General features: G+C 40.5%; 1 protein-coding gene across 1 annotated transcript in view; it reads left to right on the forward strand.

Annotated features, from left to right (window-relative positions):
* Positions 1–744: 744 nt before the first annotated feature.
* Positions 745–26231, forward strand: part of PEX14 (peroxisomal biogenesis factor 14) — a gene marked incomplete at its 5' end in the record, with an annotated part of 39731 nt that continues 14244 nt past the window's right edge. Inside the window, 2 exons of the mRNA XM_010146036.1 lie at positions 745–829; positions 23542–23664. Coding sequence (XP_010144338.1) covers positions 745–829; positions 23542–23664 — 208 coding nt within the window. The remainder of the gene's footprint in view (positions 830–23541; positions 23665–26231) is intronic.

Genomic DNA, 26231 nt, shown 5'->3' on the forward strand with positions numbered 1-26231 from the left:
CCATTGAGTATTCTCCCATACTTTTCCCTTTGTTCGAGTAAGTGGTTTGTTTTAAGTGCTCGGTCACCTTAAAAAAGGGTGTAGAAGTCAGTCTTTAGACCAAAGTAATCTGTGATTTCTACCAGTGTGGAACATAAATTTAACTACTCACCTACCATTTATGTGGTGAAAAGTGACTTTTCTGATATTTTTGTTATGTGATCCAAAACATGTGAAGTCGCTCCTTTTCCAGTCATGACAAGCTGAGGTTTATTTACTGCTTTCAGTAAATTAAAATGATGGCAGAAAAGGCCTTAATCTCTTAGAGTTTGCAGGGAGCTTTAAGTCAGAAGGAAATATTTTTACTAGTAAGCCTACTGTGACAATTCACGTGCATTGTTTCAAGTTTGCCCTCCACTATAGGAGTCAACTTAGGTGAGAAGATCACACTATAAATGACAGAAACCCCTAAGAATCTTAATGGAGTGTTTTGTACAGGTTGAGCTACTCCAAGAGTAATTCGACAAGAAGCTTGTTGGTTGAAATGCTGTAACTGTGCTGTCTGATAAGAGTTGCGCCACAAACCCTGATGCTCGTTGAACCTTTTCTGAAAGCTGGATCGACGTCAGCTCCAGACCATCTCTGTACATTGGAGGTGATGCCTTACTGTGCAGTACGGAATGCATCATGTAAAATGGGAATTTGATCATTCCTAACTTGGATCTTCTCTCTCTTCTGTTTCTCCAATCCTCCTACCCTCATCAGATTGTGACAGCAGTGAAGTTTTTACAGAATCCACGAGTCCGCCAGAGTCCTCTTGCAACCAGAAGAGCATTTCTGAAGAAGAAAGGTATGGACTCTTAAGTTTGTGGTCTCAGTGATAATAAGGGAGCTTGAGTTAGCATAAAGCAAAATGTGTTGCTGTGGAAAATGAGATGTTGAAGACAAAGCAAGTAGTCTGTCTCAAGCAAAGATTTGAAGTTTGTAAGAAATATCATTCTCTTTTCTTCCAAACTAACTAGAGCAATATTGGCACCAGATGTGAAATTGTAGAATACAGAAGAGGCGTTGGAAGTTTTTGGGTTAACTATTATCAGATCTTTTCTGCAACAAGATCAGTTTGGAGTTGAGGACTGGTTGGTCAGTTCCAGCCTTAGTGACATTGGCTTTAGAATGACCAGCTTCTAGGTGAAAAGGTCAAATGTTTCTGAAGAGAGCCAGAGAGAGGAAGGAAGGGCAAAGGACTTGGTAGAAGTAAACAAGGTCAGGTTAAGGTCAAGCTCTGGGTAAACCTGACTTTCAGGCTAAAATGGTAAACTACTGACTGAGTTTAGCTCTTTTCTGTAGCTGGGATAGAACAGATCCTGACAAATCCTGTATCGTCTTAGACAGATGGAATATACTTTGGCCATTGTCTACTGAGAATTTATTTTACTTTCTGACTCATACTAGAACTACTTTTTGTTGTTTATTTTTTCTTTCCAGAAGTTTTTAGTCCACAGCTTACAGTGCATCTCAGGTGAATTTCACTCCATATTATGCTACCCTCCTGGGAGCCTATTGCTTAGATCCTTACCACAAGATGTAAATAATGACAGTCTTAAGTTGGATTTAATTACGTGCACTATGGAGCACTTTAAGCAGTTGAAATGATACTGAAAATACAAACTCCAAACTTCAGAGGGGACTGACCCACTTATACATTGAAGTCGTAAGTACTTTAGAGTACATCAAATTCTGTAGCTAAAGATCTTGAGTTTTGAGAAGTAAGGAAGCCTCTGAAATATATGTGATTCTGAGTGGGATTATGAACTGTTTACTGAGATGCCTGAGACCTGAGGTCATGAGATGGAGAGGTCAAGTACATGCAGCACTTTGCTCATCTTGAATAGCAAAGAACCTAGAAGGGACTGGCAGTCTTGTATTTTAGCAGTGATGTCATGACAAGTAGTTCATGGGTACATCATTCTGAGTGAGATCCTCTCACTGCTTGTCCTAGTGCCAGTTAGGGAACAGTCCAGTCACAGAGGTATGCTGCCTGCCTTGCCTTGCCGTGTCATCGGGATGGCGTTACAATTTGGAGCCTGTTGGCTGCTGTGCTCCATGAGTTTTTCCTTGAAATATGTGGACCTACAGGGAGTAATTAATCATAAAAGCTTGGGGATTTCAACTCTATCATCGAAGCAATGAAGCAGGGGAAAGCTGAGCCTAAAAGCTGTGCTGATTACCCGGGGTAACCTGATACAAAATCTATTGTTGCTGAGAGATCCTTAGCCCCCAGTATATCGTGCAATATTATAACTGCCTGATCTTCTTCTGTGCTGACAATGACCAGTTATTCCTCATTTTCTCTCTCAACACAGCTGGGTTAGAATTTCATTTGCAGAAGGTATTTAGAGCAATTTAGAGACAAATGTCTCTGGTGTTTGCTCTGCACTTCCCCACCGCAGGCTTTACTGAACAGTTTTTAGTATCAGGAGCTCCATCTAATCTGTTTAATTTTTATAAATCCCTGACTGGGAGAAGAGGAAGGATGGGGAGATGGAGGCACAGAGAAACTGTGGCCTGACTAATACTTCTTATGAATTACTTGGCTAATAATTACTAAACAGTAGAAATGGTTGGGTAAAGCTGTTTGTTCGTTCCTGTTTGTTAATTAGCCTGCCTTCCCTTTGTGCTAATTGTTTGAAAACTTTACAGTAGGAGATAGGAAGGAGCAGGGTCCAGCAGTGCCTGAACCCAAGAGTTACTGGAGATATATCCATATGGAATCTGACCCATGAGCTTACGACATGACCTCTGGTCAGTGCTCGAGAGCAGAAGGTACATACTGTCGTGGTACCTACGTGCTCTAACAGATGGAGGGAATTACTCCTGAAATGTAGCTGTTGTGGTTAGTTTAGTCCTGAGCAAATGAGGGATTGCGCGGTTTGGTAGGCTGTTCCCCCCATTCTCTGATAAACAGTCCCAGCGACAGTGTTTATCCCTGTTTTACAGACATTAGGCTCTCTGGTAGAGAAGTCCTCATTGCTAGTCAAAAGAGCAGTTTTTGTAGAGACTTTTTCAGTTACAAGTATCTCTTTTAAAAGATACAGAGGTACCCTTGAATTTTTTTCCAAGTTCAAGCAGGAGCTGCAATAGGTCTTCTTATGGGCCCCAGAAGAAGTTTGGTGGAGAGTTTTTTTCGTATCTATAGAAAGTTGTACACCATGTATGGACTTGTCATTTGTAGTTACTTTTGTGGAACTGTACAGGAGAGGTCTATGACTCCCCGCTAAGTCTGGTTAGAACCTCCTGCAGTGGAGAGGATGGTGCTGGGTCACCCTGTGTCTGTGAACGTGGAGGGAACAGACCAGGTGCCCTGCCCCGGCAGGGACAGGACTGGAGCATTAGCTGTGCATGAGCTTTCAGGTCCTGCAGTCCCAACTTTGCCTAAGAAATTTCACTTCTGAGACTTGCAGAGCGGGTTCTGTCTTGAATTACAATTTTTTCTTCTTTTTTATAAGCGTATCCTTCCTAAAAAAAGACCAATGAAATTTTATTTCCTTTTAATATTATTTAATATTTCATGTAGGACCTGGATTTTGAATACGTTTCAGTGCAGTGAGAAATGGAAGTTTCTGCAGGATCATCAGTGGGACAGGGTTTGGTTTCTTGTGAAATAGTACTTACAGAGGCTGAAAGTAGGTTTTCTGGCAGGTCAGGGGCTTGCTGAACGGCTCTTTCTGGAACGTGGGATGATAGTGTTGAAGACAGTTGGGAGAGTGAGGGTGTCCTGGATTTGTAAAAGATCTTTCAAAAGTTGGGGGAGATTTCTCTGTTGTCTTAAGCACTTTTAAACTCCCAAATACAGAGGCATTAATGAGAAACATGAAGTTATTAGAATCATTTATCATTTTCTTTGAAGCTTACACTGGCATTTTGTGTAATTTATGACATTTCCTCCTTTTTATCATGAACTTCTTCAGATGAAGGGAAAAACAGCTGTTTCCCCTCAGAGTATCTGAAAGAAAAGAAAGGAAAAAAAAGATGCTGTTTGTTTTTTGTCCAACTCGCTGATTTTGCTGATGACATGCCACAGAATCAGCGGCGCCTTGGGAGTAATTAGACAGCATGTGGGGTTTAAACCCTTGTGGAAATGTGGCTGTCATCTTATTGTTGTGCCTCAGATGTCCTGCACTGCTCAGTTACCCACCCGGTAACTCCTGTGGCCTGTTAATTTTGTGCACTCTGAATCAGTAACTTCTGGCAAGACAGAGAAAGGGGGTGGAAGTGTGCTGTACATGTGGAGTGCTGTTTTTCAGGGTGCTAGTCTTTTGGGACAGGGAAGGAAAGATTACAGCCTTACTATGTAATAGTGGATGGAGAACTTTTTTCTTAATTGTTTGTTCTCTTCATCTGTAAAACGAGTACAGTAATGCCCTCCCAGAGTGGGATTGTGTGAACAACAAAAGGTACATGAGGAGCGCAGAAATGTTAGTGATGAGAGAACAGAACTGTGTTAGGGTAAGCGAATGTCTAATTGTTGAGTTATATTGGGAGAATGTCCATGCAGAAGGATGGACAGTCTTCTGAAGAGAGGCTGCCCGGGTTGGTCTTGTGTGTAGATAAGGAAGATAATGGGCTCCGTGCTTTCACAAGCAGTCACACTCTTGCTTGGTGAGGTGAGTTGGAGGTTGTGGGAAGCGTTGCTCTTTTACAAGTTGTATCTACTAATCTGTTTCATTACTTTGGCTGGTAGGAAATGAGTTACTACACATTTTCTGTTGGTCTTGCACAGTTTTGTTTTTGCAGTGCGTGAGGGTTCCAAAAGATTTTGCCAGTGTCAAGATACCAGGCTATGGTTATTTCTGAGAGATAATAAATTATTTAACTGTACATGCCCCTTCCTGATCAGAGCTCAAAGGCACTTGATTCCCTGGCAACAAACGCTGTCAACTGGTAGAAAACTGGCTTAATTTTCTTCCTCTTTCTGTAGTCTGTGTTCTTGGAAGTTAAACCCCTGTCTTTTCTCTTTTGCCAAAGAAACCCAAGTGGATCACCTCGAGGACCTGAGAGAAGGGGACACAGCCCACTGCTAGAGGGCTTCAAAGAATGTAAATTCTTCAGCAGATTTCAATTTAACCCTCTTTTATTACTTTTCTTTTTTATAATTTAAGTCCATTTCATGAGGCAGTTTGCATGTCCTTGAATGGAATCTCGTTACCATGAAAGCTTTTTTAGCATTGATTTCATAACAGTCTTAATTTAATAGCGCCGTCATTACTGAGAAGCCCTGAGAGTGAGGCCCTGGCTTTCCAGGTCACTGACCTTTTAATTACAAACCTTGTTCTGATGGCCAGGTTATCGACTGGACAGCTCCCAACTCCTGCCCCCAGCATGAAGATGAAAATAACTGCCTTTCCTCCCCCACTTCAGAAAAGGGAGGAAAAGAAAAGTAACCTCTTGTGTTTCCAGAATTAATTTTCTTCTGCAGCTTTACTTTGTAATTAATTCTTTAGCATGTCTCACTGAAGCTTGGGCAGTTTTTACAAAGCTTTTCCTTGAGAAGAAAATACAATGCAAGCCAATAGAGTCCAGTGGCGACTCATACAAAAAATACAGTTAGTAACCCGAGCTGTCAGAATACCTATTTGGGCCAAACTGCTATGGCCCTCCAAACCTTGTGCTTTCTAGAAATGATCAAGTTTGATACAAGAATGTGTGATTAGGCTGTAAGTGTAGACTGCTCAAGGAATGCTAGATGACTTGTCCTCCTCTTCAAACTTGCTGACTGGGTATGGATTGAAGAGACGATGAGGAGAAGCAGTGAAGTCTTCACTGCACAGCCGATAGTGTGAGTGAGCCCTTGTCCTGTTCTGTGCTTGCAGATCGGGTAATTTGTTCTCTAGCTGTCTCATAAGTGTTTTGCACCATTGCATGCACAGACCTCATCACTTGCACTTGCAAAGCTACAAGAGAGACCTGGAATTTGGATACTGGTAACAAAAACGTTAAGTGTCTAGAACAAATTACTTTAACACGCAGTGAGAGAAAGTTCATTTGCATAGGTAGAACCAGGGAGGACATGCTTTCTGATTCAAGAAGTTTGCAAAATCAGCATAAAGTAAGTTAACAGCTTGTGTAGACTTACAGAAATGACTGTACAGGTTAAAGGGAAGTCAGTGGATTCTACATTTTGGTAATGCTTTGCATTTGAGGATCTTCAAGCACGTTGTACCCATTAACCATTGAAACTTTGCAGCTATTTGCAAGTAGCATGTTTGATGGTGTGTGTAACATAATCTAGATCTCACTGTGCTTTCCACTGAGAAGCATCCACCTCTGAGGCAGTGGACAGCAGCTGCTTAACAACACTACCTGGGTTTTAGGAGAGGAAATGAAGAATACTTTATCTAAGTGATCTTGCAGAGGGAGCTTTAGGGATAGAGAATGTAATTACTGAGTAAAAAATTTACTAAGGTTTTTGAAAAGCACTATGGGGTATTTAATTACTAAAGATGCTTAGACCTCTGTTTATGACTTTGAAGGACAGCTAATGTGCCTTATAATAGTTTGCTTAGGTTAAAGAAAAATACGTCCTACACCTGTTCACGCAACCAGTTTGTTCTTTAGGTGCCTCCCATCCAAACTTTAGGTCAGTAAAATCCCTGCGGTGGAGAAATTTGGTTGTCTCCCAAGGAACTTATTAGGGATCTGAGGAGTGAAGTATGAGAATGAATGCTTTCATTGCCAGCAAACTCTCTGAATCAGCAGGTATTGGTAGTCACGTCCATTTTTGGCACTCTGCTGTGTTTGCCCAGTGTTGATAATGTTCAACATACAGGGAAGATTTCCACTGCTGGAGTCTCATAATCCAGAAGAATAGATGTGCTCATGATCCAGAAATTAGTTCCACAGTTCTGTATTGTCTATTAGTTGACTTCTTTTTCCTTCCTGAAAATGATTGAGAATCTCTATCCATCTGCTGTGAAGATGTCTTCCTGTCCTGCCAGTCTCCCATCTGCATATCTATCACTTGCTGTTCAGTACCAGCCTATTCATCATGCTGCCTCTTTCCCCCCATCAATTTTACCACTGTTTGTGATATCTGAACTTGTCATGAACTTTACAGATTTTCTTGGCTTCTTTGGCGAGAAGAGACCTGCAGCGGCAGTGCTAACAAAATGCAATACACTGATCAACCTTAGGACATTCTAAGGAATCAGATATGGCTAATCTTTGGAGTTGTCAGGGGGTTTGGAAGAAAATCTTTAATAGTGGATAGAAAGCCTTCACTATCATTCCTCAAGATTTGGAAGAAGTAATCTGTTTAGTCCCTATCCACATGGAGAAATCGAATCCTATCTCATCTTTGACCCGTGTCCCAGTCACTAGTGATTCACGAGGGCAGAAAACCACCACCATGAGTTTGGGCTTAACTAGCCGTGTGATGCAGTGTACAAAGGAAGGCAATCCTTCCTTCTTCTTACTTTTTAATGGTTTTAATAGCCAGATGATTAAGAGAAATGTGTGTTTGATAGGAACTATAGGTACTTACAGATGAGTTTGTTATTTTAGAAGAAAGTTGCACTCAGGGTACATTTCATTGTTTTATAACAATTGTTTTTTATAGCTTAATGATATCTACAAACTATGTTGAATAATACATTTATATCCCACTGGAAATCATGAGATTTGGAAATTTGTTTTTATTTTACATAGGGATTAATACTTAAAATGGCAGACATTTTTAAAAAACGAAATATCGTAGACCTGTCAGGTCACCCTTGATTAGACCAGAGTCTTTAATATTGTAACTGATAATAAAAGAGATTGATAGAATAGTATAATATGTACTGTAAAATTACAGTGAAAATATTTGGAAAAATGGTTTTTGAATTGCTATGAAATCATTACTTTTATCCAGAACATTTGGTTTGTTTTTTTTTTTTAAGAAACACTTTCTGTATGAAAAAATTATGTCCTAGAAGTTTGTTGATAAGCTCTCCTTGGAACTAAAGAGTTCTTTCACAGAAGTGCTTTTCACTAGCAGGAAAGTCTGTTGTTGTTGCTGGATGGCTCCAATGAGCTTGTCGGGTGGCACTGTTTGTACTTGCACATTTGGCTTGAATACTCTCCTGGCTCTGAACTCAGTATGTTGATGAACATGAGGGAGATATGGGCTTGTTTAAAAGGAGCAGAAGAAAAAAACTCATGGAAAACTTAAGGCCTACTCATCTTCACAGTGCACTGGTTTACGCGAGATTATTTTAAAGGTCTTTCATATAAGATCTGCTATGGAATATTAAACCCATGAAAATCGCAGTGACTATCTGTTTTGTTTCTGTGTGAAGTGTTGAGAAGGTGCATCACAAAAGGCACCCCTGCATTGTTTAATGACATTGTGAAGAAGACATTGAGGAAGCGACTCAATTTTTACATCCTCTAAAGGCCTATATAATTGTTCTGTAACAGAGGATACAAGTCACATTGCTGGTAATATCCTTCCTCTCTCACTTCAGTCGCATCCTACAGTAATCTTGAACCATTTATATCTATACTCCACAGAACAAGAGAGGTGATTAATTTTGAGAATATTGGGTAAACAGTCTGCTACATCTCCTGTTTCTATTGGGCCACAGAAATTCCTCACGATTTTAGTAGAGTCCAAAATCACCTTTGCTGGTTTTTTTGTAGTTTGAGAATTATTGATAAATTGGAAGAGACTGGTTTGGTGCCCAGGAAGTTATGCATGCTATGAAATACTGGTTGTAAGCTTAATTTTAACAAATAATTGGAATGTCATGGTTTTAATGATGTCTCTCCACTTGGCTATCTGACAGTAACTGTGTAATGTAAAAGAGCCGTTAAAAATGGCTTTGCAAAATTAACTCCGATTACTCAATGAGTGTGTTTTGAGTCATATCTGCCTTGTTTACTGTCAAAACAATATTTCCATTCCTGGTAGCACTGAAAAACCAATATGATTACAGCAGAATGAGTTGAAGTCTATTCTGGAAGACAATGCTAAAACAGTCAGTTATATTCACCTTAGTGATGAGCAAAAATGACCCAGACCCTAAGCCTGATTTGTACATTTAATGTTTGTTTATCATGTTTTCAAGTGAAAGTAAATGCAGAGTGCCAAAAGAAAATCACTTTGGTAGTTACAACCTAAGAGCAGGCTTGGGAGATCTGAAATATGACTGCTTGCTTGGCTTTGGGCAAGTTACTTGTTCTCGGCTTGCCCATCTGTAAAATGGGGTTAATTACCACTTTTGCATTATTGACTTAGTAAGATTTATGTTAGCTATGTTTATAAACTGCTTTGATATGCTACTTTTGGAGTGTGATTTTTTGAAGTTGCTTGCTGCAGTAAAAGCCACACTTGCAGAGAGGCTGAGAATTTACTTCCGTCAGCTGTACGGGAGGGGAGGGCGGCAAACTTTAGAATGTCAGGATGTCAGGACTCGGGCAGATTGCGTGCAATCCTAATCCAGCCCTGCAGCTTTGACCTTTGAAGCAGGCTTCACCTTGAGACAGTTGAAGAAATCTATGTATGTTTGTTTAAAAATATATTTGTGATAGAAGGAATTTACTCTCTGTGGTCATCCAGCCCAGGGTTTCTCCACAGTCTTCCTGGAGCAAGAAAAGGAATTCAGTTCCTGATCTGCTCTGTGAATGAACCTGGTATTCTAAGTCTAACGAGACAGCCTCCTCTCTCGGGGCCAAAACAAGGAGTGTAATTAGGATAATCTGTGTTGCTCTTCTGCTGAAATCCATCTCAGACCTAACGATACTTTCCTGCTAGGAAAGATAAAATAAGTTCCTGTGAGATAATTCTCTAGGTTCTCTTAGACAACATTTCTACTCTGTTCAAAACAATGTCTTGGATGCCCCTGAATGTGAAATCCTACTGTTTGCTTTTCTGCTACACACTGTTCCCTCTTAATTTTAATCTGGAGTGCAATCATTCTTTCTTTAGCTGAAAGGGGAATTCAGTTTTTGGTTCATTCTTTCCTATTCCTTCTGACGGTACCCAGTCCAGGCGAGACTCCACTCCCCCAGGAGGAGAGCAGAGAATTCATTCTCGATGAAATCTGAGGCTCTCTGAAGTAAAAGCTGTTGACTTTGTCATACCGTGCAAATGTGCATCGCTTTTAGCAAGACAATAAAGGGTAAATGGGGTGATCTCTGCTCCTGTGGAGAGGTCGGGTGGTTACATTACACAATCTTCTAGAGCATCTTGCAGCAAATACATGGGTTATATTAAAAGTTGCAATCATATCATTTTTTAAAAGTAAATTGCTGACCTTATGCAGTGGAATCAGCTTTATTGAATTTCGCCAAAAATGCGTTTATAATCCCCCCCGCCCCCGCATACACATGATATTCATGTCCTTGCTGCCCATGTGGAAATGTCCCTTTTTATGGTGATAAAATTAAATTTGTCTTTGTCTCTGCCTTGCCTCACCTTTTAAGATTCCATCCTGAAGAGACACCAGTGGATATTGGTACCAGAGAATGAAGATGGGCAATATCCCTGCATGGCTGGCTGGCTGATTGTGAGCCAACTGCCACAGAACAAATAAATAAGCTTTTCACATTTAGAGGACAAATAAAGCTGAGGACAGGTGTAATATGGGTATTTTTCTAGGAGTGTTGTGGCCTTAGCATAGGTAAGAATTTATTTTGACTTGGAATTATTTATGCTTTGCTTCTGGATTTTTTTAATTGCCACACAATATGAAATGTAAAATCCACAAATAATTATTGTGCTGCCCATGTAATGCTGTGTAACGTGTCCTCCTACCATAATAACTAACCGTAAACCCCTCTAATCTTCAGCCACCTACAGCCCCCTTCCTGAATTCAGTGGAGAAAGAAAAGTGTTTTGCAGCATGCTCAAGAATTTAACAAACGTATTTCCTGTATTTCTGTATCTCTTTGCATATTCAAAGTACTCTACAAATATTAACTGACTAAGCTTGTGACGCCTATGGAGTGACACCTATGGCACTCTTGTGGAGTGGCAAGATTGTAGGGTTGATTTAATGTACTTCTTACTACATTTTCTCTTTTTCATTAGGCCTTTACATTCTCCAGACAGTTTACAAACTCCAAATTTCTGTGGGAAACAGGAAATACCATCCCCATTTAGGGAAACTGAGTCAGATGCATGAAGAACAGTTAGATCTGAGATAATTCGGACTCCCACATACATATATGAATGGAACCGTACTGTGCCATGCTGTCAGTGTGATGTACTGATGTTTGTAGCATTTTCAGTAAAATTATTCAAACCATTTTTGTATTTATCCTCTCTAGGCCCCAGCTGCTTTGGGGGGTAGGAGAGGTCAAGCTAGTTTTATTCAATAAAATCAACGCAGACCATCTAAGTAAATGAAGGGGCAGGTTGGCCTCTGCAGTGTTAGCCTGTATTCCTTCGTACAGCATCTCCCCCAGCCTGCCTGCCTTTTTATGTAGCATTTAAAAGTCTAGGTACAGAGAAGGGTGTCAGAATATCATTGCTCCTGCTCTTCAAGTAACCAGGAGAATGCAGCTGTTAAACTCAGAAATATAAAACACATGTTTAAAAGATGACTCCGTGTATTTAAAAAAGAGAGTGAGAGAGGATTCAAGGGAACCAAAAAATAGCAGGTTCCATTACTGTAATTAAATGGCAGCATTTAACCTATCAGGCCGTTGCGTGTATGTGAGAGATGAGCAGGGAGCTGCATTTGAAATGATCACTGTCTTCCTTGGGGGATAGAGTAGTTAAATAATTTGTTTGTGAGGTGTGAGTTCAGTGTCGGGTAAAGCAAGTGCTTGTGTGTGTGTATCTTAGGAGCTGGGGATGGCTGTGTGTTTGCTGAGGATACCCTGGAGGGTGGTATTTACTAGCACGTGCACTGTCAGTAAGGGCACAAGCTGCTCTTGCCCATTTGTCAGGTTACCTGCAGAGTCAGGGCCTCACCTGGTCCCAAATATTACATCATAAAAGGAGAGCTTTTTTCATGCTAGGCCACCTGAGATAGACAGGACTGGCAGTAAAAGAAAGCCAGGGATGAAATGGGGGAAGACAAGAATGGGAGTCCTTTTGGTGAGCTTCACCTACTGTCATGACTCTAAAGGGTAAGTTGTTCTATCTAGTCGTTGGACTTGGCAGAAGCATGGGATTTGTGTCATCCCTGGGAGACCAAGGGCGAAGCTGCTGCTCAGAGGTCTGTCGCTTAAGCAGCAACAGCACATCAAACAGTCGCTTCCCCTGCAATAGCGTTCTGCCTGTGCCTGGCATGATTCCTGTGCTTCCAGACTGTAGTGTGCAAAATTATGTGGGGAAAGGGATCTGCAAAGCGCATCCTTGGCCCTTCATCATTGCCCCCTTGGTGGTGGTGATTAGCCTTTTAGCACCTCGCAAAAGAAAAGCTTTCTTATGTAGTGCCCAGAAGGGAATATCTTCCCTTGTTTTTCACTCTCTTTTTATTTGTGAGGTGATTCCTTTGTTTAGGTGATACTTCCTAGTCCTGGAACTCCAAGAGCTATCTTTACGCAGTATGAGTTGATAACTGGCAGTAAGTTTTTCAGCTGCCTCACCTACTGATCTGGCTGGTGTTACCTTGCAGGAACATGCCCATAAATGTTTCTTAATCTTCTCAATCTTCTCTCCAGTTTCTCTGTGAATTAGGTGTACCATTCCTGTTTTAACTCCTGGGCTGGAACTTTTGTGAAGCTCTGGAGGACAACCGACAGTGTTAAAAGAAATAGGTATTTTGGTATTTCCATTTCGAACATTCACCCCAGTGACTGGATTTTGAGGGCGATACTTGGCTGAAAGGAGACCAGAGAAATGCCTTGTATTTTAGCACGTGGTCAAGGGAAAGCATGGGTTTGAGTCCTTGTGTAGTCTGGTGAGAGTTAGAAATCTGGAGGTATTTCCAAAGATGATCTGCAAGAACAAAAAAAGAGATAAACTTGTTACTTGAATAAATGATTTGTTGCAAATGACATACCTGGCTCAAATGTGTATAATGTACGTTTAGATTCTCCCAGACTGTCAGTCGTCGTACTTGATAATTGTGTCAGTCTCAAACATTTTACAGATACAGAAACTGAGGCAGATGGAGGTTAAATGACCTACACAAGGTCAATAGTAAGGCTGGGAATAGAACCCAAATGTGTAGAGGCTTTTTATTATACTAATAAGGAAACTCTGGAGGTGTGTTTGGCATGGTAATCGGAACCCTAGAGAACTAGCAGCAGGTAGTATGTTCTGTGCCTGTCCTGAGGGAGCAATGATGAAACTCCTTTTCTACCTTACCACTCCAGTTCTCCGTGTGTGGTCACCATCATTTTTCCACCACTTAACCTCGTTATTTTTAGTATTGTTAGCATTAGTCGTCCTTTGGGCGTTTAATCCAGACTCCTTTAATTTTCTCCAGAACTCTGAAGAGCCGTTGAAGGAACATGCTGGGAAAAAAAATTGCAATAAACAAACCAACAGATGAAAAATGATCTTTTGAAACTTCTGCTATTTTGTTGACTTGTCCCCTGATGTCTTTGTCTTTGCTCTTCTTTTATCATGAAGGACCCTGCTTGACTATGTAATCTTGGTTTCTTAAAAGTTCATTTGCTATTGTTTCTTTCTTCTCCACCCAAGATTAACATCCTGTGTGATGACATAGATGGTTGTTGTCTAAATGGACGCAATGTAACCAACAAAATAGTGAAGAGTGGGTGGAGAAATATTTACACAGTCGTGTTAAAAATTACAAAGTAGGTTTGTCTTTTAAACAGAAGGTATTTCAACACTGTTATTGGCAGCGTCAGCCTTTAATTTTACAGGTGGCTAGCTTTGTAGTAGCATTCAGCAAACAATATTTTAATGGCATGTGAAAAAATTTCTCTAAAACAAAAGAAAGAAGAACGAGGGCGATTTACAATATGTAATGAATACTTGCTGACCTGTCTTTTTATAATAGTGTCTGAGTGTCGCTGTCTTTCTGGGGGAAGTGCAAACCAGCTTTACTTGAAGCATTTGTACCGTAATAATCAAATGTGTAGCATTTAGATGTATTTTTCTTAATTGAGCTTATCTTCACAGTGCAATGATACCTGACTCCGAGGTGTCTCACATTGATTCCACTTTATAAAACCGGGTTAGAGGAGCAAAGACTCTATAAGGTTGTGAGAAAATACCTGTCAGAAAAAGCGGTTGGACTCCTGTGTTCATGGCCTCTCACCCAGTGGTAGTTTCTTTACATTTCTGTATATTTTTCCATTCATACTTTAATGTATTTTTACATTTTCTTAGAAAAAAGCAGCTGTAGTTACAGTTCTCCGTGCTCCTTACAGCAAGTTTGCACTGTTGTACTGCATATTCAATGTTACCTTCTGTGTATTCTTCAAACACTAAAATTTCATTTAATACACACTTTGTGTAATTTTTTGTGTGATAAGTCTGGACTAATGGGTTTGTTTTCTTCTTTCTAAAGTTTAAGACTTTGAAAGTAAGAGGGGAAAGAGGTAACACTGAGGCAAGTTGCTCTTTGCATTTCAGTCAATCTTAGTCTGCAGAGGCTGCTCTCTCACAGGTATTGCCTAATGCAGAAAGTGTCCCTATGCTCTTGTTAGTTTGGGGCAATCGCTAATTCCAGAGTAATAGAAGGGACTGGGAACGGTGCATCAGGACAGACTTTCTCATTCTTATATGTAAAACTAAGTAATTCTGCAGATAATACGACAAATCTGGTTAAAAAATTCCTTATAATGGCTTGAAATTGCTGGTTTTTTACACAGTTCCTTTCTTTTGAAGACAGAGTTGGGGAGAAGTCTGTTTCTAGAACTGTGGCCAGCCTAGTCCAGTAATAACAGATCATCAGGGACTTCTAATCTGCAGTTACTGCACATTGGGGCCAGGCTGCTAGGTCAGATCTAATAGACTCATACCTCTGGAAAGCCTGGTTATTCTTCGCTGCAGTAACAAAGGAGACGGAGTTACAGATGTCTGGTTGACTGCAGATCCTCCAGGCCAGCTCCTTCTACTTCAGTGGCAGAATTCTTGTGATGTGCTGGTTCAGTTTGTTGGAAATACAGTTTAAAATTGGAGTTCTGAGGGCAGATAAAAGCCAAACCTTCTCCTATATTGCCAGTGTTTACCTTACCCAAATTTAAGACAACCTCTGGCTTTCTCCTTAGAAGCTCCTAAAGATAACATCACAGATCAAAGAATAGCCAAAGGCCAATCATTTTGTTACTATGGCTCAACAAGCTGCCTAACAAAATATTTTTCGTTCACACAAAGTGAATGGTTCTGAAGCACAAATGTTTTCTGACACTGCTGTTTTTAAAATTCGGGCTAAGTTTTGGTAATAAAGTTTAGTTTCTAGGTTTTTGAAGTGCTGTGTACCAAACTGTTCTACTTTGGGAGATGAAGTTGTAGAAGAAACTAATACCCTTTCACCTTTATAGAATGTTTTTTGTTGTAGCTCCCAATTTAATAGAGGTGAAATTTCATAGACCTGGTGTGTACTCTGGGCAAGTTACTTCATTTGCGTGTGCAGTGCTTTTCTCTCCACCTGTCTTGCCTTCACATAGACTGTTGAACGCTCTGGGGCTGCCTGCCTTCTCCTGTGTTTCTGCACAGTACCTGGCACAATACCTGCACAGTGAATGCTTTTTGGGGTCTCTAAGGAGTATTATTATACAAGTGACGAGCATCAGGAACCATCACCACCACACTTACTTCGCTGCAGGAATAACAGCAAGTATTTGCAGATCACAGGTTGGCTCTGCTTGGAAACTTAGCCATGCAGTGTAGCTAATACTTGCTTTCTCTGAACGCACAGTCTTATTTCTGGGGAGGGTGTCAACTGTGGTAATGAATTATGACAGCATTATGGTTACTAGAGCAGTGTCCCCATTATCTGGATTTTTTTGCCCTATATGAGCTTCTTTTAAACGAATGTCAAAGCCTTGGTTATGTTCTGTCTTGAATCTGTCTTGTTCTACCTTGGGTTTAGCATCCTGGCATAGAGTCTTCAAAGCCTTCAAACCCGAAGGTAGATACTAAGTTGAAATCATTTCAAATATGCAGAAGTTTTTGTTCTCTGTCTTGTGTTCTCATACCATGTACTGGCTGAATTGGATGTCCTGTGTTCCTGTGTTACAACGCTAGCTTCCAGGTTAGTCACAGATTACAGAACGACTTGTTTCTTCTGTCTTTCTTGCTGATCCTGGTATTCTTAGAATGACTCTGTAATAGACTGGTCTTTGGAAAGAGGTGCCGAAGGTTGAAGTTTCGCTGTGTTTTTGCGTATGCTTGTTGCGTAGGAATTTAGCTGGTCTTTGTAACAAAACTTCTGGTTCTGTAATTGAGGTTACTGAGGACTTCTGGCTTTGTCCTTTTTGATTTAGAGTCATGTTGCTGCCTGCCTATTTCTCCAGTTTGAACTTTTTGCGAAGCAACAATTGTGCCTGTTGAATTATGCTGTCTGCTACCTGAAGATTTACTGTCGATGAGTTAAAAACTGAGGCATCCAAATCCTGTTTAAGGCTGTGATAGCATGGCATCTAATAGGACCTCTGTATTTCAGAATCCACAGTCTGAGTCCCATTGTCCAGCCACGTTGTCCTGCACGTTATTCCTCTTAGTGCTTTGGCCCCTGAAATACATAGCTTAGTATTGGGAGCTTTTACTTAAGGTATCCCTTCCATTTTTTCTATGAGCTAACATACTTCATATAAGTAAGGAGCTTAGCTTACAGTAGAAGAGAAAAACCTGACCTCTCTTACTACAAGTGAAACTGTATTTTCTCTGCTTTGAAACTACCAGTGAAATACATTTTGCACTGACTTATAATGCTGTGATTTATGCTGTGATATGCTTTGTGATGTTACAATGTCCTTTTGCCTTTGTGTTTGATTCTTTTCCCCTCTAATAAATTCTAGTGGGTATGTTGTCAGTGAATGGGGGTATTTACCCGAAATGCCCATAGAAGAATGAGACATTCTCTCTGCTCTCTGCTGCCTCAGAGAAGGAATCCTCTGCATTTTCCCCCCTCCCATTAATCTTACTGCAATTTTTTCCCTATATCTTTCCTCCTTGTTTTGAAATAGGTTTAACCTATTTCAACCTAGGGAGATATTTTTAAACAGAAAACAACTGGAAGGAAACATATTTCTCTTTCACTCTCTCCTGCACACACACCTATGTGTAACACACAGACATGAATGAGTGCCCAGAAGCAACTTTTTCATTTTACATTTTGAACTTCTCACATATAGAAAACTGAGAAGAAAAGTTGTAGTACTTGTTTGTGTTTTGTCCATCCAAGTCATGCTAAGCATGTTGCTTGCCCTTTCTTATTCAGAGTGAAAATACTTTGATCCAGTTTTCTGAAGACAATTCTCATTTCATAAGAATATTTAATCAGTAGAAAATAGGGAGGATTTAGTTTGTTTGTTTAGTATTTAACCAAGTGAATAAGGCAGATTAGGGAAAGGGGGGGAGACTGGACCCATAAACAAGGTGATATATAATATTTTTTTTCGTTCTCCTTTTAAATAAATACCGATCAGCTTTATGTTCAGAGACAATAGGAGCCGTTGGCTTAAATTTGCAGTTTACTGTATTTATGGCTGTAATATCAAGGTGCTGCCGTCGTAATTTCATGCCCCAATGAGAAGAGCAAGGTCGAAGCAAATGCTTCCATCGGCATCTGCTAACACACTAACTCATAAACAAGGCCCGGCTGGATCAGGTGGCACGGAATAATACAGGCTAATGAAATACAGCACAGCTTTCCATTACTGTTAGTTTTTACAGTGTCGTCATTACGTGTAATTTATGTTTAAAAAATTCAATTTTATACAAGGCTCTGGGAAATAGGGGTCTGCAGGTCACCCGACGACTTTTAACGGCTCTGAGAGTCCTTATTGCACTCTACTGTTCCAACAAAATGTTAATAATAAATAATAAAAAAAACCCGCTTTTACTTTTTCGCTGGTTTGCATATCTTGCTCTGTCTTTTTAATTACAAGCAGCTAAGGAGAGTTTGGGGCTCTAGATGATGTCAGGAGTTGTCCCCTCTCCTGATGCTCCCAGAGGGGGGTCACTCTCTGCTTACTTTGCTTTTGTCTGTCTATCAATCACCAGGGGTCCTGTAAATGGAGTAAACACGGCTGAAGAGAGGGAGATACTTAACAACCTCTCTCCCAAACCCTCACCCTCTGACATTGCCCTCCTCTCCTCCATTACACTTCATTTTATTACAGACTCCAAAAAGCTTGGCCAGGAAGAGAAACTGCTGCCAGATTTATTTATTTATTTATATTTGTTATGCCAAAATACTCTTTATTTTAACCTTTTCTTTCCTGGTTGGCTGACTGTAATTTTTAGCACTACTGTCAGTCAGCTTTCTCCTTCCTCATTTTAGTGCCGTGCAACTGAGGTTAGAGCACCTTTATCAGTTCTGATTGCTCTTAATCACCCTGATGTGTTAAAGTATATAATGTTTCTTAAAGATTGCAATTGCATAATTAACAGACTTGTAGGTGAATGAAGCTGTAAGAATTCAAAGTCCTTTCAGTAACTTTTCGAATTACTTTTATTTCTGTGTTTTTTGGCCTGACAGTTGATACCAGTCATTTTCCCTTTGATGTTTGGGTTCCTTTACACAAAGTTTGAACTGGAAGTGCAGCAGCAGGATGTTTACATTCAAATACAGAGTCTTAATGTAAACGAAGAGTGAAAAAAGCAGAGTGGTGTTTCTGAGACCTTAGGTTTTGTTAAAATGTCGAGTTGGGCTCAGCCTCATGAATGCCCAAGGTCTGTGAAAGAAAATGGATCGGGAGGCTTTGCCTTTTTGACCTTTTTAAAACGTGTTCAGCTAAGCACCGAGTAGGATCTAGGACAAACATTTGATACCAGAATGGCCCGGCACTGCATGTAACGGACTGAACAGGTGGAATCATTAGTCTGGATCAGATCCCAGAAGGTTTTTATGATGATTTTTAAAAATGTGGCCAGGTTCTTTCTGAGCAGAGTTGACTCAGTAGCTTCCAGGAACAGGGTAATGTCGTTGCGGGGTGTCTACCAGCAGATCTTCCTTTTAGTCATATGATAACCACACACTAACCTTGGGTAGTCATGTTGTTTGGTGTAGCTAAACAAGTTGTCCAGTTCTATTTTGTTTTCTTCTTAATAGCGAGTGTGTGCATGTGTGAGGAAAAAACCAGATACCACCCCATGCCCTGCAGCGCTCCCCTGCCTTTTGTCCCTGCTGAAGGGTAGGTATGATGGTTGCTCCAGGGTGGTCTGTCAGAGTGCTAATGAATCTGGCTTTGGAAACCTCAAAAGGAACTTAATTCTTTCCACCACTTTTCCCTGTTACAGCAGAATTCTTAGAAGAAGAATGAATTTATGGTAAAACAATGGATTAGGACTCACTGCTCCTGAGTTTTATTTTCTGACTGCAAGAGGTTTGGTTCTGATCTTGGAACCCTTCTCGTATCTGTACATCTCCCTTCTTCCTCATCTGTAAAATATGGATAGCAGTACTGCTCTAAGTACTCCTCTACTTCAGAGCGCTCGTAAGAAGAACAGTATTTTGATGGACATGAGGTCCTTGTATTAAATAGTAGTGGGTATTAGAAAAGGGCCTAAAGAGACAGTCAAGTCTTGAAAGTTCTTGGGCAATGGGAGCTTTTTATACAATATGTGAGGTGCCGGCACCAAGAGGTGTTTGTGACCACCATTTCATTCTCTAATCTGCTCTGATTCTGTGTTTGACTGCCATCTACGGAGGCTGTGTGATCTCTGAAAACTGAGTGGCAGCAGTGACAATCGCAAAAGAGGGTCAGCAAGAACCTTGGAGTGCAAAACAATCATGGGTGGTGCATTATTCAAGTCTGCACCCCAAAGCCTGAAAATGAAATCTTAGGGCTTTGTGAAAATTATGACTAATTCTTTGCAGTGGCTGTGGTGCTGTAGAGGAATGAAATGGATGGTTGGGGGAAGGGAGTAGGTTTGCATTCTGTAGAGCTGTGAAGACAGTTTCTTTGCATCCTTCTCCTCAGCTCAGTCCTTGCTCAGTACCCTCTGCAGTTAGATTATTCCTTGCAGATAGCAATCAACTGGAAGGAAGTGTGTGTCTAATTTGCATGAGATTATTTAAAACAAAAAAAAAGGTCTGCATTAGTCAGGGTGATGGTAAACAACGCAAAGAGATGCCTTTTATAATATAGCCGTGGCTCAGCTTTCAAAGCCAAATATAATTCACTTACAATTGGCAGTTTCCTTTATTGTTCCTTTTAACCTTTTGCATTCTGCATGGTCTTGGTCTTGCGGCAACTCTGGAAGAACTAAAATGTTCATTTTCCGAAGTGTTGAGAAGGTGGATTTAGAGCAATTCTCCTGTTAAACTGAGGTGATTTTCTTGACATACTTATTTGAGAGTTACATTAGACACAGAGCTCCAGGCACTGCTTTTGCGTCCAAGGGAAGTGGTATTATTTTGGGGTTACCAATAGAAGAACGAATGGACCACGCATACTTCTTTATATAATGCAGTGATAGAAGGACTGTGAAAAAATAAAGCAAGGTGAGGTATTGGAACAGGTGACACTTTGATCTGGTTTAGAAATTCTCACTTTTCTTATAATTAAAATATTGAGGTTGAATAATTTGGGGCATAGAAAACTCATACCGTGTGCATACATGTGTCTAAAAAAAATCAGTCCAAAGGGAGTTTTGATGAGTTAGTTATAATTGCCTGAGGACAGTTTTAGGATATCTTGTACATTTTTGTTAGTGTGTGTGAGAAATGACAGCCATGGAGACAGGTATATTACAGAATCCACAGATGGCTAGTCGCAGTGCAGACTTACTCCATACACATGCTTAAGGAATCAGCTCTGGGAGATTATTCCCTTGATGCTTGGAGGCCGAGATGACAGTGCCTTAAAAACATCTTGTTCAGATGAATAAAAAGGTGTTCCAAGGTGATAGCACTCCCCGTCTTCACCTCTGATAATTAAGAAGGGATGTAGTTGTGACGTTCTTTTGTATAATACCACTAGTGCCTTGAACAAGACCACTTCACAAGGCAGCAGAATAGTGCAGGGAAGTAATAACAATTTTAATTTGCACTGCTTTGCACAGGATTCAAACCAGGATCTCAAATGTGAAAGTTTTCCCATCATTCTATCATTTACATCAGCTTTTTCTTCACAGTGCGGCAGGGTTTTAATGGAGACAGTGGTGCTTGAGTGTCCTGAGTCGACAAGACCAGAATATTCCCACAGGTGCATTTTATCTGCAAAAGATTTTAGTTTTTTTTCTCAGACGGGGTGAGAATAGAGGGGGCACTATAGTTAGGAAATAGTAAGCATTGTTTCCTGCTCTTTTTGTAGAACGAAGTGAGGATCCTCCGTAACTTCCGTACGTTTCTAAGTGTTAAGCATTATCAGATTTGCTATCTAGAACAAAATGCTATTATAGAACAAAGTGCCCTATTCTGGTGGAAGCCACGTTTGCAGCCAGCAGCTAATGTTGTCTCCACCTTTACGAAATTGCGTAGTTGCTAGTGATCTGCAGCGTTGGCACCTGTTTATGCTTTCCCCTGTGCTGGATAATTAAGAGCTGGTTAAAACAGTTTCTTCCTGATCAGGACTTTGCTTTTTAACATGGATTAGACACCGCAAATATTTTTTTTTTGTGACTGGAACAGTAGGCGGAGTTGTGTTCGTGTGCCTTTTGTTATGCTCACTGCAAGTCTTGTTCCATACTGTTACGTGTGGTTTTGATTCTGTACTATTGAGGCATTCATCACATACAAAGAAAGGGGTGATTTTCTCAGATTGCAGGACCAGAGATCAGGAATTTCAGATTTCTGATACTGTTTCTGACACTGACAATATTCTGTTATGTGTGAGAAATCACCTAACTTCTCTGCGTATCAGTAGGTGCCCTGCAGAGTCGATAGAATAGTATCTTACAGGAACTCACAGCACTCGCAGGAAGAAGGAAAAGCTCTGTTTGTAGTTATAAACCCTTCCGAATAACAGAAACACTGAGTTAGTGCTTTCTGATGGTAAATAACAGTTCCGAGACAGAGTTGTGTACTTATTTCTGGCAATATTGTTTGTGCTACAGATTATTCTATCTAGACCCCCAGTATGCCATGAAATTTATCCTGAAAAAAAACCCCTAAACTGAGGTAGTATGCCCAGAAGCCTGGCCTTTTTCTGTAATGTTAAAAAGCCAAGTGCTTTAAGGGATTAAGTTCAGGAATTTCACCCACCAGCAATACTTCATGGAGTGGAGGTGATGGAGAGAAAGTATTTCCCATTTTTCTCCCACTGCTGTCATGTTCATACCACTGTCCTCACTAGTGCTCAGCCCCTACAGCAACTGTGAGAAGCAAGCGGTCTGCCTCTCCCCTTCTAAATCTCTTTCCTTAAATCTAGATTCCAACCTGGCTGGAATGTTTTTGCGTACACGTTTCATGGGTAGTAAAAGGTCCTGACTCGCTCCACGTGTTCCTCATAGCAGGGACACTGGCTTTCGATCTGCCTCTGTGCAGGAGAGGAACGTTACAAGTAACTCACAGCTGTCCAGGCCCCACATTGGGTTTGCCATCTGAGTACAAAGTTCTTTTTCTAGAGGATTCTTTTTCCTGCTGGAAAAAGTAATCCAGCTGTACTTCCTTCTTCACAGCTGCGGGTCATCGTGAATCTTTTAGCTGCTTTTCTTTCCCTCCTTGTTGGCCAAATCCTTTCCATACGGTGTGGCCAGTTACAGATGGTCATCTTGGCATTTCCTGATGGCCGGAGTGACTGCACCAATGAGTACCGCGAGCGCAGTGTTACTGCAGCTCTGCGTGAAACACAAACCAGGCTGCCCTAGGGCAATCTAATCATGCAGCAATAGGCCGGGGCAATGCTAAGCTGAAAGTTTGGGTTTGGCCTTGTTTTGATCTGTTTTGTTATAGTTTTATTTCCTCCTTACATTCTGTGTCCCATTCATACTAATCACAGTCAGTCCTGATTTTTTCTTTTTATTTCTGCATTTGTCATAAAATAAAGCAAATTATTCCCGTCTTCGGAAACGATCTAGACTAATTAGTCGTCTAACCCAATAATTAGTTTTTTGTTTCCCTGTCTGTTTTCATGCATTATTGTTAGTTTTTTCCCCTCTTTTTTTTTTTTACACCATTACAGATTAAAATGAGCCACATTTGCAGTTGATGGTATCTTTTTTTCGGGGGAAGAATGGAGAATTGCAATAGAAAGCTACTTCAAAAGCAGCAATAAACTCAAGGATAAATTAAGGAAATTGAATGAGCCACATTTGGAAGCAGCGTTGAGGCTAATATTCTGTCGCTTAAGGTTAAATTGCAACAGAGAAAGAAAGAGGGAGACATTCCAGTGAATCCAAAATTGGGGAGGCATTACTGCCCAAGTCAGTGCCAAAATTCTTTGCAGCTTGAAAGGGTTCTGCCTGGCTTGAGAATTTAATTATGCGTGCATCAAGTGGGTAAAGGTGCTAAACTGATTTCATTTCCTCTGCTCCCCCAGGCCTGACAGATGAAGAAATCGACCTGGCTTTCCAGCAGTCGGGCACGAGCATGGATGAGCCACAGTCCCCAGGTCCTTCTGCACAGCTGATGCCAACTCAGCCCTCTCACCCTGTGGTGCATAGTAAGTCACACTTTGAAAAACATCTGGTTGTGTTGCTTTCTGCAGTGATTTCTGCAGCAATTTCACAGATTTCTGCACCAGGTCCTAGATTTCAATTCAACTAACACCATACTTTTTGTCAGAATTGGACACCAAATGGTACTTCAAATGCACTTCAGAGTTGTCAGTGCCCCTGTGACAAGATCATACTGCACAAGGAAAATGGGAGACAAATGATTGTTCATCTACAAACATGATACATGGCCTATGACACCTCTTGTCCTGAAGGTGTACAGTCAATACAAATTATATTCTGACCCTCTATAAGGACTTGAAAAAAGTATTTGGTCAATGTAGGACTCAGTCTTCCCTTCTAAAACTTATGGTCATGCTTTCCTTCATCAGCAGGGTTTTCTAGTATTTAGATCATTAATACATGATAAAGCTAATAGATAGAAGGTGCTGTAAAAGTGGAACACTATTACAACTTCAGTTATTGCCACAGTGGACTCTGTTCAATAAACTGTTGGACATCCTCACGAAGTTTTGTATTTTAGTTAGAGGACTTACTTTCTGAACTAGTAAGGCAACCCATCGGTTCATAGAATCATAGGACATCTCAAGCTGGAAGGGACCCGTAAGGATCATGGAGACCAACTGTCTGGAACTAAACCACAGGACTAAGAGCATCATCTGGATGCTACTTGAACTCTCACAGTTGATGCCTTCAACAGTTACTTGAAAGAGGTGGATTTTCAGCCAAAAGAGCAAGCTAGAAAGAATATAAGGTCTTCAGGACTTAGTCTGTGACTTGCTATGTGTGAGTTTAAGGTCTGCACACTGAACCTCCAGTACGGATGAGTTTTTAGAGTGCTGTCAGGTTACAAATAATAACAAGCAGTGAATATGGATCCTTAATTTTATCGAGCTTCAATTTTCAATAATTGGAGGGGTTACAGCAGAAATTCTGTGTATACTGTGTGGATGTGATTGTATGATTTTGTGTACAAAATACACTCTCAAAGAATTTTTAAAGTCCCAACATATTCTGTGTAGTCTCAAAATTTACATATATATTTGCATTTTAAAACAAACCTCACAAAAAAATATCTAAGCTCCAAACAATAAAAACTGAAGTGCACACCATTAAAAATCCATCAAAAGAAGCTGTTCAGCTCACATGTGTGTCTGGCAGTTTGAAAATCACTTCACTTACCTGCCAAGTATTAAGAATAGGATTTTGATACCGCTCCTTAAACAGCTCTAGGTCAGATATTGACTGAGGTAACAGTCCACTTAGGGCTGTGTTTATTAATTTATGGCATAGTTTTGCTGTTGCTAGAGACAATACTAGACTTTCTGAGCTTTTAAATACTCAGGTTTGATACAGTATGGGAAGAAAAACATTGGTGATGGAGAACTGGAATGTTTCTGACTGTTGTAATGGATGTGCTGGAACTCCAGGACTGAATTCTGCCTTCTGGGGTAATACCTCTCTGCTGTAGTTCACAGAAAATGCCAGAAAAGCAAAACGTGCTCTCTCGCTGAAGAAACAGTGCCAGATCCCTCTTAGTGTTATCTGTTGCTCATTCAGATAACTCCTATCACAACCCAATATTTGTTTTGATTAGAGGTCATCTGTGCCCTGTTCTGGTCCTTGGCTGGTGTAGTACTGGTGTGGCTAATGATGGATCCATCTTTGTGTCTTCCTGATAAGTGCTTTCCATGGTATCAGAACTGCAAAAAGAGTGTGTGAATTTCTCTGGAGCTGATGGATGAGACTGTCCAGTGGCTCAGTGCTCTCTCAAGGTGCCTTGTTTGCTGTAGATTATTTCATCAGTTGGATTCTAATCCTGGAATTAATATTTCTGAATTGGTCCTGAATTGGTTCTGAATTTCTGAATCTGCCCCAGAACTGTTGTTTCTGTGATAGATTACTAAGTCAATTTATCTTTCACAGCTTTGTCAGGGGGTGTCACATACAGAGAAAGACAGATACTACTTTTTCTGTCTATCTGTTGTGCTGGTCTTCTTACAGTGTTCAGGACACTAGTGTTGGAATGCTTCAAGGTTTGAAGTTCAGAAGTGTATCTAAAGGACTAATGAGATAGGTAGAATGCTGAATCTATAAGTTGACTCAGTGATGGGAACAATTCATATTGGAAGAGCTTATATTGAAAGAGATTATGAGCTATATCTGTCTTCCCCAAAGAAGACATCTGCGTTTCTTGTGAAGCAGTAATTGATCTGCTGGAGTTCAGGTCTTGAAGGCTGTGAACCACTTTGTGTGTGGTATTTTTGGTTCTTTTTAAGGTTTTTTTTTTAGTATTTTTGACACAAATACCATACACAAAAGCACAAAACGAGAGAGAAAGAATTACCCCCAAGAGAGCAAAAGGCATAAATGGTTGAGGTGGAGGGTACTGTGCTGAAGAGCAGTGGCTAGGGTCTTAAGAAACCTAATTTCTCTCTGTCCCTGCTCCCCACAAGGTGTTGCTGCTTCATGTTTAAAATTCGTATTAAAACTGTGGGTTACAAGTACAGAAGTTCAGGATGGCTTCAGAACCATCTCTAGAGTTTATTCAGCA

Source organism: Buceros rhinoceros, unplaced genomic scaffold (genome assembly GCF_000710305.1).
Source record: "Buceros rhinoceros silvestris isolate BGI_N320 unplaced genomic scaffold, ASM71030v1 scaffold2242, whole genome shotgun sequence".
Classification (NCBI taxonomy): domain Eukaryota; kingdom Metazoa; phylum Chordata; class Aves; order Bucerotiformes; family Bucerotidae; genus Buceros; species Buceros rhinoceros.